At 42.8% G+C, this 16,869-nt stretch overlaps 1 protein-coding gene across 1 annotated transcript in view; it reads right to left on the bottom strand.

The window, feature by feature from the left end:
- The window catches only part of plekhh3 (pleckstrin homology, MyTH4 and FERM domain containing H3), a 31,244-nt gene extending 18,794 nt beyond the window's left edge, over nt 1-12,450 (bottom strand). The window contains exons 1-2 of the mRNA XM_020652479.3: nt 11,787-12,450; nt 6,929-6,984 (exon numbers count right to left, since the gene is read on the bottom strand). Coding sequence (XP_020508135.1) covers nt 6,929-6,984; nt 11,787-11,921 — 191 coding nt within the window. The 5' untranslated portion in view covers nt 11,922-12,450. The remainder of the gene's footprint in view (nt 1-6,928; nt 6,985-11,786) is intronic.
- Between the last annotated feature and the right edge of the window lie 4,419 nt (nt 12,451-16,869).

Genomic DNA, 16,869 nt, shown 5'->3' with positions numbered 1-16,869 from the left:
TTATGAGAACAAACTCTTCTGGTTCTCATAAGACTTCTTCATTCTTTCCTACTTCCTCTAAATTCCACAAAACGCTTGTCTGTAAAATGAGACCAGCCCACATGTTGAACAGGGTTGAACGTTGTCTCAGACTAAAGACACTCTAGTTGACCTCTGACATTAAGTAATAAAAGGGGGGGGTCATTTTATTTCTTGTTATCAGGGTGATATAAAGATATGAAGTAGGACTATAGCCTGGATTAAATTAACAACATAAATAGACAACAGACCAACTTGTCTGTGCCGTGCCATCTCAACAGTCCAGGTCATAGAAAACATGAAGTTAAAAATGAAGTGAATTTGCTTTTTCAATACTTATCCAAAGAGCATGAAGAAATGGAGCAAAAGAAACTCACTGAAATAATTCTACTCATGACAAGAGAAACTATTTTTAGCCTTTTTTTTTTTTTTTTTTTACAATGTACAAGTTTTACATGAACTTAAATGTGTTATGTCACATCTGTATAGCAACATTTAATCTCTACTTTTTTTTCAGTTGCCCACCATTCTATGGATTAAAAAAAAATAAAAATAAAAGATGGCTGATGAAAAAAAAGAACACTAAAATGTATCACTTTGCGTTTGTGCAATGTTGAGGGATGTGGAGTCTTTGGATCTCCACAGCTGTCCAGCAGGTCTTAAACCCCCCCCCACATTCACTCAACCCCCCCCAATGCAACCGCACCCAGAAGCCCCAGAACAGGCCGTGACAGTGGGGCCTTTAGTGGGTAACTTCCTGGAGGGGCAGGAAACAATTTGACATGGAGATTACTTAGACAGCTCGGAGAATAGAGGGAGTAGAACAGCGACAGAGAGTACCTTGAGGACTCAAAATCAGCTACTGCAGAGAAAGGGGCATCATGTGAACAAGCCCTACATTTTGGACGTCTTATAAATTGCTATTCAATAGTTTGTCTTCAGTACGCACTTCACACGCAAAAGTAAGTATTTTTATCTCAAAGGATAGGAACTTTTTCTTTGTGAATTGGGCTAAAAATACATCCCTTTAAACTCCCAAAACAAAGTTGAGTGAGCTTAGCCAAGGGAATTAACTGCTAGATCTCAACATGGGAGGGGGTGTCGACACATTGTGCTGTATGTGAATGACGATAACATGAGCTGTTAAATACTATCCATCACTGTCATCAGTGCTGTAGTTTGTGTGTCGTGTGTTCAGCAGGAGTACAAGTCACTAAGTGTTTAACTACCTGGAATAAAGACAGAGGGAGCAACACAGCAAAAAAAAAAAAAAAAAAAAAGGATTCAAAGAAATGTAAAAACTATTTAAGAATGTTCACCAGTCAAAATGACTGTCTTACATTACGTGTAACTCTTAACAAAGACTCACACAGCTTAATGATTTAAACTGAATAATTGTACTGCTAATTCTTCTTCGGATAATGTAAATGAAAAGTGAAGCTCGGCTAAGTTGTTGGAGGTTTGCTGGTGATTAAATGACGTCAGCATACAACATACCCGTTCTGAGAGCAGAGATACAGGTATTCATCGTCCCACCCTAACAGGTGCAACAAAACTAAAAAAAGGAGAGGCGAGAAGTCTGCACACGCCCACGTAGTCATGACGAGAGGCCTAATCAGCCACATGAGGAAAAACATGTGTGGCTGCGAGGTTAGCTAGTGAGGATTTTATCTTTAAAGAATGTTTGTATGCCACGTAACACCTCAGCTCAACTTGACATAAATCTCGCTCATCATTCCTGTATTGACTTTGTCCTGATTTCAAAACACGATTTTGCGTCAAGTGTCACTATTATGGTTTCTGTATAAGGTACAATTTCCAATGATCAAATAAAAGTTGCCGCAATAATTTGAACCGTCTCTGTCAGCCGACATATTTCGAGCCAGGTAAGTACATTCCTGAAAAGTCATAACAACTCCAACTTCATGCAAGGGAATAGTTAATGGACTTGGACTTGTATAGCACTTGTCTAGTCTACCGAGTATCAACTACTCAAATCGCGTTGCCATGCAGGCCACTACATTCACACCACGTTAACATACTGATGGCAGAAGCAGCTAGATGAAGTACCCATCCATTCACACCGGAGATATTTAGGGTTCAGTGTCCTGCCCTGGGACTCTCCAGGGCTCAGACAAACCCACCCACTGAGCCACAGCTGCCCCGAGAACTTGTCAGAAGAACATTAGCAAGATTGCAGCAAATCTGTCATTGCTAGATGTTACTGAGCATCTAAGTAAACATTGCATTAAAGCTAACACTAGCAGGGTGCCAGTTTATCTCAGTTCGATCAGGCGGCCCCCGTATACAAAGGCTACAGTCCTCGTCATACTTGTTGCAGATTCGACTCCTGATCCTGACGCTGTGCTGTGCACGTCTTCCCTGCTCGCTCTACCAACCTTCCCTCTCTCTCTCTACTTCTGTCCTATCGAATAAAAGGCCCAAAAGCCCAAAGGAAAATCTTTAAGAATAATACTAATACTTGTGGCTTTGCTATATGCTCTCAAGTCATCTATTTAAAATAAGCTTTACGGAGCTTTTTTTGTACCTGGTTTACGTATTTAAACTATAGGCCAAGTCAAAATAAATGGTCTTTACAGCTCTACTGACATTATGTAAATGCAGCACTATGAATGAATATATAAGTTGGATGCATATATCCCTGTTTTGAGAAGCAGATGACAATGAAATAAGGTCATCATAAGTGATTTGCATCATATTGTCTGGAGTCCCTTCATGGCTGTGACGATAAGGACTCTTAAAATAAAACACATGAGCTGCACAGACTGTCCATTAGTTTGCGACAATGCATTTGGTGGGAGCTGCCTGAGCGATGAGTAATTGATTTTTAGTCCATGGTGAAATCAAATGGCGAGACGCTAATTAAAGTTAGAGAAGTAGCGCCCTTGCTGTCGGGCTTCGGTGACCGCAGTGGAAACAGTGGGGACATGTCCCAGCATACAAAGCAGGGCCTTGTCACCACAACTATATACATGCTTTCAAAAAAAAAAAAAAAAAAAAAAGACCTTTGTTTAAATGTTTTACAGTAATCAGATTTTCTTCTTTTTTTTTCAGACCGAACAGACGATCAAACAAACGACCTCAAAGCTGCAGCCTTTTGTTGGATGTTTATGGATCATGTTGTGTTTACAAGTGATGGCCATACATCAAGTCACACAGCTCATTAAACTGCTGAGGATTTAAAAAAAAAAAAAAAAAAAAAAAAAACACCATCTAAGACAACCTTCATTAAAATGTAGAGGGTAATACTGGAGCACTAAATAATCAGCTCCTCTTTGTAGGAATACATTTCTCTCCATTTAGTCTCAATCCCCTCCCCCACAGTGCATCATGGGCCTCTGGCTGAAGCTGGGCTGGTGGGAAAATGGGAATGTGGTGATTAAGACTGGGCCAATATGACCTCCCAGCTAAAAATACGCTGTTTACTTAAGACCACTGCCAAGAAACTCTGGACTAGGCCAGGGAAGGAGGGGGGAAAAAAAATCATGTTTTGAGAAAGGAGGGGGTAGGGGTGGGTGTGTGTGTGTGTGTGTGTGTAACAGGAAGTCTGAGTTTGTGACTGAAGGAGAGTGATGGTTGATCAGTTAGTACTTTTATGATGGAGAGTAAGTGACTTTTGGATTGGAAATGAAGTTACTGTTATGATCAATCTTTGTGCTGCGGTTTTCATTTCTTTGTATTTGCTGATGTCGTAAAACAGAACCAGCTTGGGATGGACATATGGCTGACAGACAGGCAATTATCATGGGGCCTACTTTTTAAGCAAACACCCACATATTTCATGCATATACACACTTTTCTCTTGCATACACATAATTCACACACATGAAATAATCTCAGAAACACTGGCCCCTTTCAGCGTGGCAGCCCACACCAGAACCCCCCCCCCCCCCCACAAAAGTCAAGGTTTTGTCTGTCAAAAGCTGTTAAAGAAGAAGGGGGTGGGGGGTGGGGGGGGTGGTGCTGAAGAGAAATCTGACGGAAATAATAGTGAGGGAAGGAGTTGGAGCAGCTCTCGAGTGTCCACTTTCCTTCTTGTACAGTTTGTTCTCCGCTCTGGCCGACCCATGAGAAGGAATTTAAGATTCTGGAAAGTGGGGGTGAAAAAAAAAAAAATAGCGATGATGTAAGACAGATTTGAGTGAGATCACAGCAGGAGGGAGCAAGCTGCTTGGCACTTTGTGCTGACAGTGACAGAGATGGGGAGACATCGCTGTGTCCTTCTGCAGAGATAATGCTCATCAGCCAAATCCTCAGTGAACTGGCACGCTCACGGAGAGCAGTGCAAACAAATGACAAATCTATTACAGGGCTCCTAACAATAGAAAAAACGAATAATGTTCCATTAAAACTTAAAGCTCCAAGCTCCTCAAGATCAGTCCCTAAAGTACATATACATCAGAGCAGATTGAGTTACAGAGGAAATAAATAAATATAAAGGTATATAATAAAATAAAGGCACATTTTTTAATTGATAGCATAATCCTTAAATAAGTATTTCTGATATTAGTTTACAAGAACAAAAATACTGGCGACAAAGACATTTATTATAGAGTTCTGACCAACCAATCTGATTGGACAGGTCACAACATCACCGGGACTTCTCACTTTGCGCATCACTCTGTCTTTATGTGTCCTGCAACGCTCTGCAACATTTATGCAGAAGGTTTATTTCCCTCCGAATCACACGGACCACAGAAGCAGCTGTCAACAGATGAATGTACGAAATCCAAAGTTGCATGTACACTTACACACTAAGTAGCCACAGTACAGGAAATATGTCTAAGTCGTTCTTGGTTAGAGTCAAGTTCCAGTTCCTAAACCAGTTGTGTTGGTTGAGCCAACTAAATGATTCAGGAAACAATAACTGTCTGCTTAAAAGGTGTTACTTTTTAATACCACACGCTGCCTGTAGAGCTGTTGTATCAAAGCAATATCACACTGGAAGTTCAGATTTTGTGATGAAGATAAGCACAGCTGTGACCATTGTCAATGACTGAATCAAAGTAGTGCTGATATTCAGTGCATCATCACTCCCTCCCGTTTATTATTGCCTAACTGTGTACATGCCCTGCAGTGATTCCTGTGATATCACATCCTGTGAGGCACAAAAATGTCCAATACATCATGACGGCAAACTTTTTGAATCATACTATTGATTATTATTAAAGCTATCCCTCCTGTTTTATAGTTATGGGCCTTTCTCCCTCCCCCAACCCCTTTTTTCATAATCTCTCCACATCTAGAGCAATATTCCAACCAATAGTTGAAAAAAGATATCCTTCTATAGCGTCCAATTCAATAGATCCATAAATGACAGAGCTGTCCTGCCTATTATCCCAGACTGATGATGTATTGCTTTGACACAATTTGTTTTTTTTTTTACATCACATTGCCCAGACTTATCAGAGCCTGGCTTGGCTCCCCTCTCGCTGAACTTTTGGGCGTGTTCGGTCATCAGCCAGGTAATAACCAAGCACAACGCTCTCTAATCTCTACATTCAGTGTGATGATTACAGCCAGGCTCTTAACACACTCCCTTCAAAACCAGTAGTTAATTACGCCATGTGGCCTGAGGACACCTCCACAATACTGTGGAAGGGACAAGTGCGCACACACACATACGCACACATACACACAAACACACACAAACACACACACACGTCTGTGCCACACCTCTTCTGGGAGTGCTGCAAAGGTAGAACTGAGTCACTCAGTCCAGTTAGCCAGGCTCTCTGTCCTCACGTCTTTACTTCCTCCTTCCTTCACTCAGGAGTTAACATGTCCTGTATGACTGCAGCAAAATGTCTCAACATCCGCTCCCCCGGCAACTCCCTGGGGCAACTCTTGTCTTGTTGAGAACTGTTGCAGACCCTCATCTATTCATCCGAGGTGCGCGACCCTACGAGTTGATCTGTGTTGACCGATTGCCAGCGAGACGGCAGATGCACAGTAGAGATGGCCTAAAAATGCCCGAGACCAAACAGAGAGCAGAGCCATGGCTGCATCACTGTCTGAGATCACAGCCCAGCACTAATAGTTGGGATCAGGCTGTCTGTGATTTACTCCTTTTCACTGGAACTCACATTCACTTGTCAACCACATGAGGATTTGAGTTGCATTATTGGTGAGGCAAATGGAGGTTTCACATAACCTAAAATACAGGGTGTGAAGAGTTGAAACTAGCACAATTTCTGGGATTTGTTCATTCAGAATCTTGATAGAGTTAAGCTGACATTATGGTTGTTTTACAGAAGCTGGGTAGTGGAGACCAGACATGTAAACCATTGATCTGAGCTTTCAAAAAGTGAACCCTGCTGATATTCAGACTTGATAGAATAAAAACAGACATATTACGGTGGATATGAAGCTGGATAAAGTTAATCTGACAATGTAGCTGTTCATATGAACCAAAACAGTATATATCTATAATGTAGATCACCATGTTGTCTGCTTTAGATTAACATATTATTGGCTTATGTGCCTCATAGCCAACCTTTGAATGACACAACTCAGTCAAGAGGTTAACGGTTAGAAATTGGCAGCAGTATAATCCATAAGCAGTCAATGCGCTGCTGCAGCTGGGAAATGTCAGGTCATCTGTGTCAATTTACATGTGAGTCCATCATGCCTGTCGTTATGCCCATGTGAGCATGAGTGCAGCATATGAGGTTAGGAACGTGTATTATGGCAAAAGCACATGAGAAAAGCCCCATGACACCGAATACAGTGGAAATGAAGTTAAAATCAAGTGACTGGCCTGTTTGCCTGCTTGAGTATTAATGCAGAAATGCCCGGCACTGAGGGGAACTATGTGAGAAAATACAAGGAACTATTACTTCCTCTAATTAAGGTCTTAAATAAAATCAGTTTCTCCTTCTCTTCTTACCCGTTTGTTCCGTTGGCTGTGCGAGTCGGTTGAGAAACAGTCACCTCAGCTGGACTCTGTCAACAGAAGAGAGAGAATAGTGTAAATAGATGATAATGGAACACAAACAGTAGCCTGTCCTTAAAACTGGTCCACAGGTTGGAGTAATCCCTCAACAGTTTGCCTTCAGTGGCCATGTTACAGTGGAGCATGCAGCCCGCCCCTGGCAGCCCCAGCACATAGCTGCTCTGTTCCTGTAATGCCTGGCTTTCACTTGCAAGGGTTGAGCTGGTGGAGAGAAATATGGCATGCAAAACAAGCTCATTTAATATAGGAGTGGGGAACAGAGGAATCTTTTGTGCAATGGCTGCGTGCACCCTGACCAGAAAACCTAGGGATGCCTATATTGAGATCAGTCGTTTCTCTGAGAAGGTTGTTAACCTAAGAGTAACCCTGATCTGTGAGAGAAATGCCTTCATGTTTTCTATCCACTTTTTTTTTTTTTTTATAGAGTCACAGGATGGTGGATAAAGATATCCGGATAAAATTCAACATAGAAAGACAATAAGACACATGGCAAAGAAATAATAATCAAACAAAAAAAAGAGTAAATATGTAAATGTGTACTAAGGTTGATCATCTGGTGAATACAGTCACAAATCTTGAACAGATTACTTGTTAAATTTTAGATTAGTTATCTAGATTGCATGCCATCTTTTTATTTTAAATTCACATTCCCCATTTCTTGGATGTCAGTTTTGTATGGAAACTGGGGTTAGTGCCTCTACTGACAATAAACAGGGCTGCCACTGGCAGACGTATAAAATCAGATTTCATGGTTGAAACAATGAACTTTTCATTCCTGGACTCCCCCCGTTAAGAAGAAGATGGGAAAGGATGTTTCCTTTCTCAGTGCTAAAATCCCTGGATTCACTCAACCTGACCTTGGAACCCCCCCCCCCCCCCATCAAACAGCAGAGCTGGCATGTGCACATTTAGACTGATTCCCTGGTGTGCAGGGCATGCACTGAGTGTCCCAGTGGCCAAACTTGTTGTCTCTGTAAGCCACAGCCTTGAGCCAGCTCTCGTGGCCGCCCTGGCACAGCACAGGGGTGTTGGCCTATACCTGAAACACTATCCAGGTCAGTTCTGGGCCCCTCGCAGTTCACACACACAACACTTCACTACTGGGCAAACCAGCCTAAGTATAGCCTCTGCACGGCAAAAGAAAGCAAACTGCTTCTTTTTGGAGGGCTTAAAATAACAAAGAAAACATACCGATTCATAAACTACAGTCTGGAGTCTGCGTCAAATGTATAAGACAGATGGGCTCTAAGGGAATTAGGAAAAGATGAGTGTTTGGATAATGAGATTTGGTTCATATTTAACGTATGAGAGGTACTGTCAAATAGTGTCAAAAAGTGTTGAGTAATTACCTCCACCTGTCTGTAAACCACAAATGACTTCAACAGAGCAGCAGTCTGAAAGAAGAGAATTCAGACTCACAGCATGCTCTGAACATGACAAATCACTAATCATCAAATCTCTAATTCTGTTATATAAAACTAATCAGAGAATCAATAAACTAATGGGAGAGGTTGGTCATGTAAAAGTGTTTCGAGTAATTCTTCACAATACGTGACCCACGACAGAATTATAGCTTTTTCAATAGAGTTAATGGGCTGTGGGATGAGGAACAAGGATAGCGTGCAATGCAGAGCTGGCAAACGCTCTCCTGTTGGACGGGCAGGGGATGAATCACTTCAGACTAGAGCAGAGCATCGAGGGAACCATGCAGTGATGTGTTCGTTCCGTGGCTGACTTCCGCTCCCGCTCCCCCCTCCGTCTACTCTCTCTCTCTCTCTCTCTCTCTCTCCATCTCTCCTGGGAGGCTGAGTAACCAGGAGGAAATGCTTGGGCTCAACCAATGTCGGCCTGAAGACCAGATGTGTGGCCTGGAGGTGGTGAGGCAGAGACGCAACGGAAACCAAATATAAACCAGTGTACCGTGACACCTCTGAAGACAGAGGGCAGTAGTGAAGGTTAATGGGACCTGCTCCGAGTCCGGTCAGACTGTGCCCATTTGTTCCATGAAACGGGATGTACTGTGGTCCGCTAGCCCGCACTTACAACTGCGCAGGCCTTTACACTCCGTGGTGATCATTTATTGGTAAACGTGACTACATAAAAACTTGGAGAAAAAAAAGTTTCAGTAGAAACATGGAGAGAGAGAGAGAGAGAGAGTGACGGCTGTCCTGTCCTGAAATGAGTGCCTTCTGTCCCAACACTGGAGTCATTAAGCTCTGTGTGACTGTTTGGGCAGCTGCTGGAGAGCAGTTTCTTTGACCGAGGACTGTAAACATGCAGGGAAGGATCTGACATGGGCCCGGGCTCTTCGGGGGCCAAGTCTACACAAGCGTCAGCGCTGACTCATGATTCCAACCTGAGTGAGAAGAGGGGAACAGTGCGTCGCCTATGGCTTTGGTGCTGCGGATGTTACACATGGGCGGCATCCTCTGGCAGCATGTTAGAAAGCGACGCAGGAGATCACGGGTGTGAAGGCTTTGGATGTCTTGGGCAGGGGAGACTCCTCCAGCCCTGTGGGTTTCATCCCTGGCAGGAGCTTGACAAGAGGCCTGCTAAATGCAGTATTTCAGTATTTTGAAGCCCAAAAAACACACACACTCCCAGGGAGGTCTGACCAGCTGTCTGAAAATACGGCTCGGAGCTCACTGGGTAAACGATGGAACGAAGCCCTGAGGGATTTTCCTTTGGAATCATATTAGACCATCTTCAGGCCTCTTCCCCACCCCCTCTGTTGACACAATTGTAAGCCAAACAGTACCAGTTAGATGCATATATTTAAAAGGGGAGGGGCTCTGGGGAGCAAAACGGCCTGTCCTGCCTAAGAGTGGATCAGCTGATGACACTGGCTTAAAGTGGTTCAGCTGTGGTCCAAATTATTAAGTAACAATACACAGCATTAGTCAATGTCACAGGCAGAGAGGAAACAGGATTTGCGGGAGTGGATTGATTACCTGCAAGCATTAGGAAACCAATAATCAATGATGTTAGAACACTTGGGTGACTTCATCAAAGGAAAAATAAGACAAGTTAAGTCCAACAAAAGGAGTTTCCTGCTTTTTGAGTTTCAGCCATTTAACTGTTTTCCTCCATTAAGAAGTAATCCAATATACTAAGGCCAAACCAGATGATATAGAAATAATATCACAGAGATTACATTCTTGTTTCTTTGGCCAAATACAAGTCACATATGCTCACATTCATTAAATGTATTGGCAACAAATTAATACTACCAAGACATGCAACAGGATCATCTAAAAGTATGGAAGAAACTAATTCTTGAACATGTTTTATTATCTCATAAAGCCTTGTATTCTTCCAAACCACCGAACTACAATTTCATTCATGAGTGATAAACCTAAAAGTCACCAGGAGCACAACTCTGCAGATGGAGCTTTGGTTGCACTAAAGTGATGCAGGGAAAGTTACTGGAAAAGTAGATCCCCGAGTATCACTTTCAGATGGCATCAGGCGCCTCCACTGGGACATGTTACTGCGATCTTGTATTGATCATGAATATGGAGCACACTCTGGTTCCTTTGACCACCACTGGCCGGCCAGATGGTACATTATGAGCATGAACGTGATGTTAGCCAAGAAGAAGAGTGCTACACACACACACACACACACACACACACACACACACACACACACACACACACACACACACCTCTCTGGATACGGTGCAGCAACAGATGTTGCTCTTATCTGCAGGCTGGTGCTGTCAGACGTCTGTTGAGGCAATAACTGTGTAAAACTTATCTGCTCAACGTTTTCATGCAAATCGCTGCGGCGCTGCACTGGTTGGTTGCAAGCAGACAAAAGGGCCAATACATAGATAGGCAGGCAATACAAGAAGAGGCTTAAGGTGGTATTACTCTGATCCACAAAGTAATGCAGTTAGAGAGTGTCTCTGCACCATTATTTGGTGATAATGGCAAATGAGCAAACACAAAAGGTTGAAACTAAGAGTACACTCTTTTTCTGAAAAAGGAAGCACGACGTGAGGAAAGGCGGGCAGTTCCATTAAATATTTAAGGGGAATTTTTTTCTCAGAGACTGTACATGAAAAGAGTTTTAAGCTGGGTCATACAGATAGAGCCTACTTCAATACAAGGCAACAATGCCCCCTCTCACAAGTGGGTGGACAATGCTGAACTCTCTGTGCCTGATCAGATGACTAACATTACAGAGAAGACAAGGCCACAGTCTTATTTGCAATGGAACGGACGTTGGCCACACACACAGGATCAGTTCAAAACACTGGCTTTTCAGCTTGAACCAGAGTGGGTGTGTGTGTGTGTGTGTGTGTGTGTGTGTGTGTGTGTGTGTGTGTGTGTGGGGGGGGGGGGTGTCCAAGTCTCCAAGATCATGCAATCATCAATGAATGTGAAAAACTGGGCAGCAGCAGTGAATCCAGTGCACTTCATCAGTTTAAGAAGGTGGCATTGATTACCACAGACAAGCTGCCAACATGAGAACACTGTCATTTGCTATACTTCAAAAAAAATATGAGCCAATCGTTTGAACACGATTTTGCATTTCTGAGTAGACTTTAAAATTTCAATCCACATTGACTTTTCAATAGTAATCATTTCATAAAAACTGCTGGAACCACCTCTTTTTCTACTATTCCTTTACTCTAACAAATTGTGAAATTGTTCCCTTGAAAATGACCTTCCATTATGAAATGTTCAGGACACTTCAGTATTTCTAATGTACTTTAAAAAAAAAAGTGTGTAGTAGGTATGTCATGCACGTGAGTTGATGTGTAGTGCAGGTGGAGAGTTTATACCCGTCCATTGGGAGTCAAGTCCTCCTTGTTGCGCAATTCAAAAGACTCTTCCTCCTCTTTCTCCCCATAGTCCCGTCCGAGCAAACTGAAGCCCTGCCTGCAGCACAGAAACCAGCAGACTCCTTGCAAAGGCATTCAAATGAGGTTGTGTGTGTCGTCTTCTGCTATCCAGGTCGGTAAAATCAACACTATCGGTGCTGCGTCGGCCCCAAGTAACTCCAAGTAGCTGCGTGAGAGCATACAGGACCCCCTCTCCATAGATGTCCGGCGAGAAGGATGAAAGGAAGCATAAGCTCACTCTCCCCTTTCCCTTGAACATGTAAATTGTCAACTAACTGTACATGACAGCAGTCAAACTCCAACCAAACCGACAGGGAAACCGGTTCTTGGAAAATCCTCCCCTCTTCCAGGACTCCAGTTGCTGTGCTCGCCGAAACCTTGCTGTCCCTGTTTGAACAACGTCACACGATCGAAGCGCACCGAAAAAAAAAAAACAACAACTAACCTTTAGTTTCCCAAAAACTGGATCATTGGGCTAAAAAGAAATGGAGATGAGGGGGGAGAGAAAGCGACGCTGTTGGTGTCAGCGATTCAGAAACACATTCGGTGAGTAACATCGGCGTGCACCTCTGTCAAGCGTACACTGTCTGACTTCTGAGTTTTGAACAAAAGCGTGCTGCAGCTGGGACAGGGGAGTGTGGGAGGAGCGGCTCCGCCCACTGAGCTGAAGACTGCAGTTTGATTGGCTGAACACAGACACTCCCCGAAGTGACGCGCCAGTATCTTTCACGCTGCTGACAAAGCACCGTACATCCTGTAGCGTAGATGATAGTGATCAAGTAATCCCAAACACCGAGATGGCCTACTCACTGAACTGACTGTCTGCAGTAGTGGGCCTAATCAAAAGTAAGGAGTATATTTCTTTATCATGCTGGGAGATCTGTAGGGGGCTGTAAGTGTTCTGCACAGTGTGGTGAGTCCGCTAGGCTCAGTGGACCCATTTCATTGCATATTATTTTTTTTACATTTTCTTATACTCTACTCTTATCATGATGTCACGTTATTATTAAAAGATAAGTATGGATATGAAAATGACACATCTGAATAGTATACACTTGACATTAATTCTTGACATTTTATAAACTTATACTATATAAAGTATATGAGGACTCTCTCAATGTTATACAAAAACAGTTTATTGAAGGGCCTAACTTAAAGGGCAATCGTTACTTAAAATTAAATCAGGGATAGTAGAAGTACTCAGGTAATCTTTTGAAGTAAAAAAAAAAGTATGACGTATAAGCTCATTAAACTAGTCCTGCATTAAAAAAAAAAAATGTTGGCCAAAATAAAAGACAGAAAGTCTCAAAGTGTGCAAAACAGACTTCACATTTTGCAGAATGCCCCCCCCCCATACAATGTTATTTATGTGACCTGCTCTATTGGGTCTTTTTACTAGTATGTTAACAGTTAAGTATACCTTTATGTACAGTATGTGCACATTTTTAACTTTACAGTAATTGAATCCCTTACTAAGGCTATTAAATAAATGTAGTTGAATGTTGCAATTGATAAGTTTCCTTATGCTGTGTACCTGCAGGACTTAATAATCAAGTGACTGTCCTCCACTGAGTATCTATAAATATTTCATGGCTCATCAATGCAGTGAGTTGGCTTTGATTTATGCATTTATTTTTTTAAAGCAGTCTACATAAGTGAGTGACTTTAAGACCATAACGGTCTGGCTTTATTTGAAGGGCCATTTAGATTATAAAGGGTCATGATACCACTAATTACGCTATGTATTTGGTTACAGTTGTTTTTTTTTGTGTAAATATCTTATTATTTCTCTTTCTTTACTCTCTGTCTCTTTCTTTTCATGCACACACACACACACACACACACACACATACTTAGCCACCTCCCCCACTCTTTCTCTTCCACTTTGCTGAACAGTCTACAAAGATACAGCAGTAGGAGGTATAGGAGGACTGGTGCTAAATCCAGACACGTGATAAATCCAACCCTCTCTGTACTCGTGCTTATTTCTCCCTTAATATCCCTTCATTTCCCCTTCTCTACTTTGTGCAAACTTCCCCCACACATCTCAGTCAGTTAGCTTTAACCCATTCCTCACCAAGAAAAGCTCTATTGGCTGCTGGTATGCCCACTTTAGTTTGATGGATACACTCCTTTGACTCAGAGATCACACAATGCACACTTACACAATGCACACTTTCACTATGCACACTGCCGCTCATACTTTTATCCCTTGCCCTTAGTAATTCCCTGAAGGCTTTGCAATAAAAGGCTCATGGATGCACCTTTTCAGCTCACCATTATTGACAGTAATCCTGACCACCCCTCACCCAGTCTTACACACAGATCAGTTCAAGACACACACAAACAAAATGCCCCACATTTGAACCCTCGGTGGTAACTGGAAAGCAGTGATGTCTACTTGTATAACTAAACAAGGTTCACTTTATCTTTCTATAACAATGTAAATGCACATACATGTATGCAAGACAGAGTATTCCCTCCTGTCTTAAAAGTACAACGGCCTCTATCTCCGTCTGTAGCCTCTTCAGTATCTCTAAGCCAGATCCTCCCTGTCCTCCCCCATATCCCAAAACAATATGCCGGAGGCCCCTCCATCCCACAGACCTGGAGGAACATGTGTTTTATTTTTAGAGCTCACTCCCCCTGCCTACGCTAGCTGAAGTAAAAAAAAAGTAAAACGAGAAAAGCCCTCCCCCATATGAATCCTTAGAGAGCTGAAGTCAGTACAAAAAGCAGAAATGTATCTGGATAACTCTCAAACAGCAGAAGAAGTTGTTACCTTTTTTTTTTATTTAGAGACAAAGAATCAGCAAGAAAAAAGGACATCGCATGAGCCTATAGTTTCTCTTACAATCTCTTAAGTCTTCCATTCCCCGGTCCTATCTTCCTCTGCCCCCTCCGCTGTTGTCCTCTTACCCTAGCTCTTTCCAGGAGATGACACATGATTCTCCATGAACACAGAGGTGCACACACACACACACATTTGGATGCACGCAAGATAACCTGATACAGTGTGTCGGGTTGACGCGCAAGATCAGAAGAAGGGCATATGATTTGGTCGGGCTCCCAGTATGAACACCAGCCGGCCTGGCTAGCCTTGAGCCAGAGGAGAGGGAAGTTTGAATGTGCTGGAAAAGAATTGAACTGAAGGTTTATATAATGAAGGGGTATTTATGCTGCGTGTGATTAAGCTATTAAATGTGTGATTTGTTTTTGCATTTCAGTTGGCATTGCTCATTTCCTTTTGATACAACTTATCTTTACTGTGGAGTGAATAAAACTTTGTCCTTCACCCTCTCCTTTTTAACTTCTAGCAGGTCCCCACCCCCTTCCTGCCTCCCACTCCACACAACAGTGTTTGTTGAAATTGGTGTGCGGGGTTTCCAACAGAGACATGGAGTAGACACAAGTCGCACATGTCAAGTTGATCAGAGACAGAGCAGAGGCATGAGCAGTGCACTGTTCCACTCCATTCTCCCTCCTCTCTTCCTCTCCCTCTGTAACTCTCTCTCTCTCTCTTCCATCTTTGAGTTTGTGTCTGCAGGATCCTGTTTCACTGTAGCCCGCATCGCAGCCAGACTTTTATGTTGGGGAACCAGATTGATTGTCAACAGAAGGGGCTGTGAAATCTTGTCTGCCAGGGAGCTCCCTGCATGGTTTACAGTGTGGTGGCTGTATGTTATGTTTTCCTCTGAGCTTTCCCTTTGTGGGAAATCCTTTGATACGTTTTAAGGAATACTGTGGGACTTCTGCAATTGAAGTTGGGTTTGAAACTGAGCAGGCACATATCGAAGTTATTGACTAAGAAGCTCTGCGCCTGTTCAACAGATAGTTGCTGTTTCTCTTCAGATATCTGGTCCATAGAGTTTATCCGGCAGCCCCAAACTTAGGATTTAAGATGGGAACTGACCCCCAGTGACCCCTCACCTTTGACTCAGACAGGATTTCCTCCCCACTGCGTCCAGCATTGAACTTCACCCTTATCCTGCCGTGCCACCTCCCCCCTCTATCATCAGCCCAGTGTGTTTAGGTCCAGCAGAGATTTAGGCTTCGGGGTTTTGTGAACAGAGGACTGCTGTTTGACGGCTGTTGGCCCATGTAATGGGATAGGGCTGCTGCGGAGGCCTTTAACTACTGCACCACTTGACCTAAAGTCCCCACTGTGAAATATCCAGCTGTGCATGTGGATTGTTTATGACAGAGATGCTTTCTGTAAGGGAAATAGAATAAAATGATGATGAAGAGAGTGAAACTGATGAATAATTAGTGGATATGTCTGCTTTCAGCTTAGCACCCACCCTGTCGCAGATTGTCTATGTCTGTTTGGTACCTTCCTACATGCTTCAGGAGCTGTGTTTACCCGTATCAGGGACACCACAGGGAGGGAGGTGTTTCTAACCCTGGCTGTGGGTACATCTGTTCCTGGGGACTGTGTGGCACACGGCCTTGTGTCAATGGAAGGCCTGGCTGGGGAAAACCTTCCCAGCTTCAACTTCTGACCCTCTCACCCCAGTTAACCCCTTGCATTCCATCCTTCCCCTCCTTTCCTGGCTTTATTACAGTAACCCTTAACGCTCCAGACTCTTGTACATGCCCTCAGCTTCTCAAGTTTTAAGAGACTGAGTGATATTCTACACTTGAATAATTTATCTTATTTGGCCAATTGAATATGTGAAAGACTTCAGATCTATTATTGATCCAATCTTACTAAAGTTTTAGTCTGAAACATACAACAGGATTTGTTCCTTGTTTTTTTGGGCTTCAAACTGCAAACATTTTTTGTAATGAAACATTTCATTTCGTCACTCTTTAAAGAACAGTTGTGTCTGGAAGCATTAAATATGGCAGGACTATTATCCATGTTGCATTTAATTCATGCTGTTTCATAGTTCAGTTTTCACAGCTTTGCATCAAAACTCACCTTCAACTGAACTTTGAAAAAGATACATTCCTTAGATTTGGAAAAGCACAGCAATACTAGAAGTTTTATTTTATTTTTATCTGTCACTGTCATCAAAGC

Source organism: Labrus bergylta, chromosome 16, assembly GCF_963930695.1.
Source record: "Labrus bergylta chromosome 16, fLabBer1.1, whole genome shotgun sequence".
NCBI classification, from domain to species: domain Eukaryota; kingdom Metazoa; phylum Chordata; class Actinopteri; order Labriformes; family Labridae; genus Labrus; species Labrus bergylta.
The sequence above is the reverse complement of the archived record's forward strand: the minus strand, read 5'-3'. Positions and strand labels throughout refer to the sequence as shown.